General features: G+C 40.0%; 1 protein-coding gene across 3 annotated transcripts in view; it reads right to left on the bottom strand.

The window, feature by feature from the left end:
- Positions 1–2,399: 2,399 nt before the first annotated feature.
- The window catches only part of LOC113013286 (pleckstrin homology domain-containing family G member 4B-like), a 39,444-nt gene continuing 32,245 nt past the window's right edge, over positions 2,400–9,598 (bottom strand). Inside the window, exons 18-25 of one of the 3 annotated variants that reach the window (XR_013904382.1) lie at positions 8,465–8,791; positions 8,209–8,379; positions 7,875–8,052; positions 7,664–7,780; positions 5,664–5,942; positions 5,141–5,335; positions 4,816–4,878; positions 2,400–4,486 (exon numbers count right to left, since the gene is read on the bottom strand). Coding sequence is in view for 2 of the 3 variants with exons in the window: in XM_080295644.1 (XP_080151770.1) it covers positions 4,840–4,878; positions 5,097–5,335; positions 5,664–5,942; positions 7,664–7,780; positions 7,875–8,052; positions 8,209–8,379; positions 8,465–8,791 (1,350 nt within the window). In the remaining variant the exon portion in view is untranslated. Of the gene's footprint in view, positions 4,487–4,815; positions 4,879–5,096; positions 5,336–5,663; positions 5,943–7,663; positions 7,781–7,874; positions 8,053–8,208; positions 8,380–8,464; positions 8,792–9,598 lie in introns of those variants that run through there. The other 2 variants (XM_080295644.1, XM_080295645.1) reach the window with 2 other exon arrangements.

The raw sequence follows: 9,598 nt of genomic DNA, 5'->3' as shown, positions 1-9,598 counted from the left end.
ATTTTTAAAAAGGAGTATTTCTTTATTTTTCATTATTTCCCATATTTTATAATGAAACACTCAACAAAAGAACATCAACCAAATTGATGCAGTAAGCTTCCTGCACTGACTTCATGTTCATTGTGTAAACAGTCAAAGAGTTTCGTGTTGGTTTTTATTATGACTTGTCTCGGATAATGAGAAACTTCCCTGCCCTCGGGTGTGTGCATATATTTGACTGGGGCTGTACCTGTTTGCCTGCTCTAGAGACATTTTACAGAGGCTGGATGATATTTTGACCCCTTACATTAAAATTCTAAATATGATAGAAACAGATTTCACATATTGAGTTAAAAACCTCGAGACCTGGCTCTGGATACGGAGAAGAAGATGGATGGATGGATGGGTGGATGGATGGATGGATGGGTGGATGGATGGATGGATGGATGGGTGGATGGATGGATGGATGGATGGATGGATGGATGGATGGATGATGGATGGATGGATGGATGATGGATGGATGGATGGATGGAGTTAAAAACCTGTCAGTTACAGAGACTTTTGTTTTTTCATTTTTTTTTTAAATAATTTTTTTCTCAAATTTAAATGTTGGCATCTTTTGTGAATCCTTTGCTGCTTTTCTCCCTTCAGTCATAAACGGTTGATAGGGTATTGTTGTCACCCCACCAGGCGGGTGGTGGATGGCCACACGTTCGGCATGGACATCCAACTTTGTGATGACTCAAGAATGAGAAGATGTAGGATTTTCAAATTAATACCATAGGTACATCTACTAAAAATCTAAGTACAATTTGCTGACCTTGATCTCAAGGTTTAAAATCAGAGGTCAAGTTTTCTTCCAGTGAATCACGCAAGAAGGAAGCCACTAAGGATTTTTAAATTCATCTACTAAGAGGTTGAACTAGCACTAGCAGTGGTCATTATTTTGTCCATTATATTTTTCTTTTAAATGCACATTTGAGTCCACCTTTCTTAATAAAATTGTCCCTCATTGTTGATTTGGTTTTCAGATCCTTGAATGGGAGAGAAGTTTGCGGAATTGAGGACTATCAGGGCAACCACACCTGACAAATCTGATAAATTTGATAACAGGAAATTTCTAAAAACTATGCAGCATACTGAAGACAAGTGTTTCAGGGTTAGTGTTGCACAGAGAATACACTTTACTGTCAGTTTCACTGTGATTTTGCCAACTTCTAAAGTAATAGATATCTGTTGTGCTTGGTATTAGGTCCCCTTGATGTTGGAATCCTTTTAAAAACAAACGCTAAGATGTTTTTTAACTTAAGGCTTGCCAGTGCTTAAATAGCCTGATAACCAAGAATGGTGAGTTGAAGGGGGAGCTGTATGCACTACTGATGGAGAAGAAACAGTTTCTACATGTGAAATCTTTGCTGGAAAATATGAGTTCAGTTTTCCAGCAGAGTTATTAAAGGGTCCAACACTGCCTGCCTCCCTTCAATATACTCAGGGTGTCTCTCTGTTATCTGGATTCACTTACCCTAACATCTGCAACAAAAAAAAGTGATCACAAAGCTAGTTAACAGCTTGTTGAGTAAATCCAGGGTTTCCCCTGCACGTTTCCATGTAAGGAGTGGCATTGGTAGCATCTGACCAATCACAAACATGAAAGAGTGTAGTGGCAGCAGAGCAGTTGATTTTTCAAAGGAAGATAAAACTATACTACCCGAAAAATCTTAAGAGATTAAACTCACAATACAGGCGGAAAACAATAAAGCTGCTGCAGACAAAGTAGTGACATGAACGTGTGTGTGAAAGGAAAAGGGCTCTACAGTAGTTTAGTAACAAAAGAGGTGTGTGAATTTCTGAATGTGTTTAAGGACTTTGGTCAGCGAGACTGGAAATACAGTGGGGCAAAAAAGTATTTAGTCAGCCACCGATTGTGTAAGTTCCCCCACCTAAAATGATGACAAAGTTGCATCTTAATCTGCAGGTGTTAAAACCCTTTTTTTCCCCTTCTGCCCTACCTTGGCTCATATCTGCAGCAGGTTTCGTGTCCTTTCACTCTGCAAAATCACACTTCAGCTGCTGCTGCTTATTGGTTAAAGACTGCACAGTGTAACAGCTCCTGAGGGATATTTGTAGCATGTGTAACTTAATCGGGACGCCCCCATCTGTCTGCTCCTCACATCAGTAACTCTGTTTTTAGTTATGAAGGTCAGAGAGACAACACTCCTTCCTTTTTTGTGAACTTTCATTCTGCATCTAGCATTGTGACAGACTCTCTTCACGACCTAAACCAGTAAATCATGTGTTAAAACAAACAGTGCTAACTCAGCAAAGTAATAGCAATTAGGCTCAGTTGATGTGAGTAAATAATTACACTACTACTTACTCACTAAATTTAAAGATAAAAACAAAAACAAGTTTTCCCCAAATCATTTACATCATATATTAATTTATTGTTGAACACAAAAGTATAAATTACATTTTACAATGTAAAACAGGAACACATCCCACTGACTTTTCAAATTAAGGGTAGGTAATTACAACACCAACTTTTGTTTGTTTGTTTTTAGCTCAGTAACATTAGGTTATATAAAAGCACTGATGAGGTTTTCCTCATGTTGCTTACAGGTCAGATGGTCAATATGAAATGGCTTTTGTAAAAACAACAAACAGACAAAACAGAAGACCACGGCTGAAACATAACATTAAAAAAAATCTAGTTTTTGCAAAATTATACTGTCATCAGAATATATCATGCACGTATGTAGGTAGCACAGTAAGTGTCTGTATCTGTGAGGATGTTGTGTGTGTAATAAGGAAGGGCTGCATTTCCTCTCTTTGCTCCTCACATGACTGAGTCGTTTAGACCTTAATTCAGGGTGGAAAGAAACAACACAACCCTACTGACCTTGAATAGGAAAAATTAAGAAACAGAACTAATTTACATCAACAAATAAAAAGTATAAAAGAAAGCAAGTCAGCACAAAGGAAAGGGATACAGATGCACAAAAGGTGAGTGCCATGAAAAACAAACATGCAAACCAAAGGCTACTGTGTTACTGCCTTAGCTTTTCCTGTCATGATTTGTATACTCTTTATATTTACATAGAATAACAAAACTTAGAAAATCATGACACTCATCACCGGTACCTTTAAAGAAAACACATTTAAAAATGTGTTTTAATGGTCGTTTTCATAAAGAGAAACTTGGTACATGGAGCAGATGTAACGCTTAGTGGACCCTAGACGGTAAGTGGTTTCTGCTTGCAAGATTAAGGCCTTATTCTATTCACTGCTTATTATGAAGTAGCTTTTCTTGCTTCCCTGCACACACACAGTCATTTAAATCAAGATATGAAAACACACGAGTGACTAGTCTCTCCGTACAGATACATCGGTGGGTGGAGGATTACTAAGAAACTTAGAGGCATACAGGTAAAAAGCATCAGTTTAAAAATACAGTGGCAGTAAAAGGACCCTCAAAAGGTTACAGTACAGAAGAAACAGAAATGTATTTACGAGTGTTATTTACTGTAGATTAATTAAATTAATTTTATATTTCAATCCATACAGTATCCACATTTCTCAGTTTATCCCCATTCATGTTAAGCCTGAGTTTCCAAGTAGTACTGGGCTCTGTGCGAGCGTATTGGCAGAACAATGTGGTTAAGCTGGCAAAAATACATGATTGCGATTTACTTCCTAAGCAATGCTTTGACTTTGACAAAAGAAAAAAAAAAGCATTAAATACTCTAGATTGGAGTGGTTTATACATGCTGCTCTGGTGTTTGTCTCACATGAGCTGCTACCTTTCAAGACAGCCATAAATAAAACATTATCTCTATGATCCCTGTTAATCAACAATTGTACAAGCTGTACAGGATAGAAGATCATACAAATCATATTTTAAAAAGTATGCAGTCATAGAATGCCTCCTTGCTATCTGGTCACCCCAAGGGGCTCTTTTATAACACAGCCTCCAGACATCAGCAGAAAAGACAAATCACACTTTAAAATATATATTAGTTATATTTCATGACATGAGAATGTTTTTCTGGAATTTTTGGTGACCTAATGTGAGGCAGCAGGTATAATTATTCCTATTCAACTGCATATTTTTGCTATGGTTTTAATCCACCACAGCTGTAACAGCAGATACCTGGTTCTTTATAAAGGTAAAACCTGCATTGGGGGGCATTAGGACGACTCTGATGGGCAAAAAGACTAGGCACACCTCGTATCACATATCTGATTGTGTTTATTAAAAAACTCCCACTGATGGCGCTACGTTTCACACTTCATGATGAATGTGTGACATCAGCATCACAGCCTTATCTTCTTCATATGATCAAATTTACCACATTTGAGTGACTGAGGTATGACACATGCAAAAGCAAACCCCAAACGCCTCTAAAATGACAAAGTCTGGTTGTACATAATATTTTTCATTCTGATAGTTCATCCATCTCTGCTGGGTGACCGCAGCAGGACTGACCAGCCTGAGTTGAAGTCCAATCTGTAAAAATATTAAAAGCGCATATTATTCTGAATGCTGTGCCACTGATATAACCACATCTGTCACTATTTCTTTAAGAAGTGTCCTTAGGCTTCAAAGACTATTAAATGACCAACATAAGGTTAGCTGCTGTTATTCAAATTTAAAGGTTTAACAACAGAAAGTTTTATGGTGTATGTCTTTCAAGCTAGGGCTTGGTTTCGTAATTTTTTAAGGAATTTTAAATGCTGTCCCCCCCGTGTATATGCACTACCACATACACATGAATAGTATCCTTTTTTAATATAAAAAAACACAGAAAAATGACATAAATGTAGAATTTAACCTGCCTTTCTTCTGCTGGGGATTCAATATTAAACTTCTGTTGATTTTCCAATTATAAGTGCATCACCCTGCAAAACAAGAAACCACTCAAATATATTAGCATGTAATAAAAAAGTCAAAACATAACTGCATAACTTAAGTTCTTAATGACACTGAATCGTCATGTTGGAAAACTGCTGCATCAGACCTGCTAATGAACTGAGCTACAAAAACAACCTGAGAAACGCTGAGACCATAATTTTCAGCTCATTTACTAATTCACCAGGTTGCCTTGTTACACCTTCACCTGCACTTGAGAATTAGCCAGATGAGGAGGTTTGGGAGCTACACCTGGCTTCTTTCTGGTAGCTGTCGGTGAGCTGCTTCGCCTCAGGCTGGGTGTCCGACAGGTCTGTGGGTGGGTCTGTGAATTCTGAGATACACAGGAGGAGTCGTCCACTATTTCGCCACTGATGGCAGACAGACAGCTGTGCTCCGAGCTGCTGAAGAGATTCGTGCACTCCTCAGAAGACTCGGTGCTGTCCACTACACGGAAAGAAAACAGGTTTTTTGACATCAAACTGATATAAGTTAACATTTCATAGTGATGTTCAAGAAAAAAATAGAAACCTAGTAAAGATCGCACTGCAGTTTTTCACACTGCTGTGCCACTAGATTGGGCCAAACTAAAAGATAAACTTAAACCCTCCAGTGGATTTAAATATAACTACTGCTCTATGTTAGGATAATCACCATATGATTAGTTCTGATTTATCATTTAGTCATTTACTGTTTGAATACTAGTAAGTTAAAAAGTCAGCAGCAAACAAACACGTCTCTCTATAGGGAACAAAAAACCTTAAAATAAACTCACTCAGTGGATGGCGATCATTGCACTGCTCATAGTTAAGGTGATGTTGATGTAGGTGATGATTGTTGAGTTCATTGTCAGTCACAGCGTCAGGGGAGGACCAGACAGCTGGATTGGCATCCACGCCCTGCGACAGGTTCCCGGGATGTCCGGCAGGGGGCAGTGAGCCACGGCCGGATGAGGAAGACGATTGGCTGAGGGTGGTGGAGGTGGTGCTGCCAGAGCCAATGGAGTGAGGTCGGGGATAGTCTAAACCCCTGTGTGAACAACACGCCACAGGGACTGACGACATACATAGATATTAATGAGACAATAATGGGCTTGATTAGTGAGCAATGAGGACTGTTGAAGTACATGCACATGAAAAAGTATTCTCTCCGTAGCTGGATTAGTGGGCTTTACCAAATGTCAGGGCAATCAATAAAATCAGTGCTATAAAAATTTGTTTATAATAATAATGGATTGCATTTATATACCGCTTTTCGAGACCCTCAAAGCGCTTTATAACACGTTTAGTACAACAAAGACCAAACTGATGCACAGCCCCCCATTCCCCAAAATTATCTGTGATGTGATAGAACAAGAAGAATGAAATGATATGCAATTGATTAAAAACAATTCATTAAAGAATTTTATAAAAATACAAAAAAGTAGTTTTTGAGAGTATTTCAGCGCTTCCTCAATTATAATAGCTTTTGTTTGATGTGCTCTTTGTAAGTGATACATGCACAGTGGAGGAAATAATCATTTGATCCACTACAAACCAGCCAGATTTGTGGTTCCCACAGATTACAATCAGTGTATTCATCAGTTAATTACAGATACTCCTGATCTCAAATTGTTATGTGTATAAAGCTCTCCCACCATGGGCGAGACCAAAGAGCTGGCAAAGGACATCAGGGACAAGATTGCAGGCCTGCTGGCTGGAATGGACTACAAGACAATCAACAAGAATCTTAGTGAGAAGATGACAACTGCTGGTGTGACTGTTTGGAAATGGAAGAAATACAAATGACAATCAGTTGCGCTTAGTCTGCAGCTCCATGCAGGATCTTGCTTCATTAGGTGGGAGTGATAATGAGAAAGGTGGTGGATTAGTCCAAACTACAATGGAGGATCTGAAGGCAGTTGGGCAGAACAAGCCCATTTTATGTAAATGACTCAATGGGCGTAAAATCTTTGACACACCCCATACCATACCCATACTGTCGGGCTAAAGAAGCATGTTAAGGTCGTGGAGTGGCCTAGCCAGTCACAGACCTCAGCCATATACAAAATCTGTTGACAGCCAAGAAAGATAAAGGATTAAGAGTTTCTGTAAAGAGGATTGGGCCAAAATCCTGATATGTGTGCAAACTTGGTGACCAACTACCATCTTACTGCTGTGGTTGCCAACAAAGGTTTCTCCAGCAAGTGCTAAAGCTTTGCTTGGGGATCAAATACTTATTTTATTCAATGACATGACACTTACAAATTCTTACAAATTCAGCAAGGGATCAATTAATTATTTCCCCCACTGTAAGTTAAAGTTTTTCAAATAACACGTAAAGTGCCTTTATTGTCACATTTAACTTAAATATGTTTCAGGACACAGCCCTTGATCAGATTTCCTGTATCCAGGGGATCTTTACTAGTGTAAAGATTCCAATTGGAATGTTACACTTTGGTGGTGTTACACCAATTGCAAGCATATCAGCTGTGGAAAAGGAATGATGTTTTTTGTTTTTTTTGCAATGGATTATAGTGATTTTCAACTCAATTAATTCCTAACCATCCCCAGAGCCATGACACAATAATAATTACAACCTAATGTCAACCTCAAGCCTTTTGGGAGGGTTAAATGGATGAATTAAATGTTAAACTTTTAATTAACTGAAAAAACTAAAACTATAGTACAAAGGGTGGAAATAACACCAAGACTGCAAGAGAACTCTGAATTGTTATGTTATATCTGATAGATGAAGTGGAATTTAGTTTAAAATGTTGTATGTGCAGCTCCTTACTTCTGTCGGTAACAACACAGCTGACAGCTCGGTCACAAATTGCAGCATCACTGGGTTGAATATCCATGAATGGCTTGCGGTCCATTCCCATGAATACCCTCTCCTGCATGCGCATTTCTGGAACAAAACGTAGATTCACAATATGTTTTTAAACCTGTGAAGCACCGTGCACTGGGTCAAATGCTAAATAAAGACAGTATGTTGTCACAACCTCTACTATGAGCAGCCTGATCCCAGAGTATCCTCTCCAGGTCTGTGGTCCAGGATTTCTTCACCTCCACGCTTGAGGCTCTCAGAGTGTAGGTGTCCTCACTTTTTCTCCTCCGGAACCAGATCTCAAAACACAGAGCGCTCATAGCAGAGTTATGAGTCATCCCAATGTCATTTGTCTGAAGAAGAAAATAGAAAGAGATGTAGAAATTGCTCATCCTGGAGGATTCAAGCAGCATTGACATGTAATTCCTTGTAAATTGTGTTTTAAGGTTCAAAAAGGGTTGACTATTTAGGTTCTGACAACCCTTTGATGAGCAAGGACATGTGCAGACCTTGAATGACTGCTTGTAGATGTACACGTCGTTTCCGATGTCCGTCTTCTTGGTCTTGCTGAAGAGAATCAGATCTTCAAAGAGGAAGACGCGGCGGACACATTTCTTCTTCCTGAAGAAAACCGTGAACTCATCCTGGCGAATCAGCTGGCCTTGTTCTTTCAAATTCACCTGACAGAAAAAAGGGGACGCAACTGTCACTGTCATGCAACAACTGTAATTTAAGTTGACCCGGCCTCCCGTTTTAAAATCTTACATCACAATCCTGAATGGCATCCATGGTGAGTAAATCGTTGCCATGACGCATCTGAAATCGAATCAGAGCTGCGGCAGCCTGGATCTCGGCCCTCTCCCGCTCCCTCTCACTGCTCGTCAGGTCAGGCACATACACAGCTGGGCCGGACACGCTTTGCGCGCATATATTAGAAGTGCACAGTGCATCCTGGATTATATCTTTTGGCCTGTATGAGCCAGCCAAAGCTAACATGTCCTGGAGCAGAAGGCTGTACTTGCTAATTCTCTGGATAGGGCGCAGAAGGTAGGATGAAAGGTCCATCATGTCTCCCAGCTCCTGCTGCTTCTTCTGTGAAGGAACAAAAAAGGTAGAGCGTAAGTCTAAAAAGTAAAAGCATGGCACAAACACTCCTACTGTAGCTGTTGGACAATGGTGGGAGCTGTTCTTATATACCTTGGAAGGGTGCATTATTAAACATACTGCTACCCCTACGCTTCCTAGAAAATGCACTTATGGTACAAGTTTGAACATCCTAGGTGCCTAGGTTCCTTCTTGAGTTACCGCAAACACCAGATTTTCAGAAAACTCTGAAACTTTCAAAAGCCCCGATCGTGAGATCGAGGTCACACAGATTAGAATTTGTTTTTACCAGGTGCATCTATCGTATCTAGGGATGGGTACCGGTGTCGGTTCTGACATAAACGGTAGTAACCAGACGGAAAAGCAGCGCACATTTCGGTGCTTTATTTCGGTGCTTTTTATTCCTGAGCTGTGATACACTTCTAGCCAATCATTTTACGTTTCCGAGGATAGTAGGCGGGGCCAGGTACGTACGTTCTGTTAGAGCAGAGCTACAGATTAAAAATGCCCAAGGCAAAGCGGTCAAAAGTCTGGCTGTACTTCACAGCAAAATATGCAAACTCAGCAGCCTGCAACAAGTGCTTTAAGCTGATACTGTCAAAGGAGGTAACACCAAGAATTCGATTAAACAGCTGGCGACGCATAGCGGTTTTTTTTTTTTAAAGCCGAGAAATGCGCGGTATTTGATAGCTTGCTGCGAGACCTCACACCGTGCACGTCGGGTGGGTTGCCAGTTATCGGACCCGGAGCAACATACCCCAAAAACCCGAAGAATAGAGTCCTGGCCCCTAGCCC

This window comes from Astatotilapia calliptera, chromosome 20, assembly GCF_964374335.1.
Source record: "Astatotilapia calliptera chromosome 20, fAstCal68.1, whole genome shotgun sequence".
NCBI classification, from domain to species: Eukaryota; Metazoa; Chordata; class Actinopteri; order Cichliformes; family Cichlidae; genus Astatotilapia; species Astatotilapia calliptera.
Note: the sequence above shows the minus strand (reverse complement) of the source record. Positions and strands in the feature narration are given on the sequence as shown.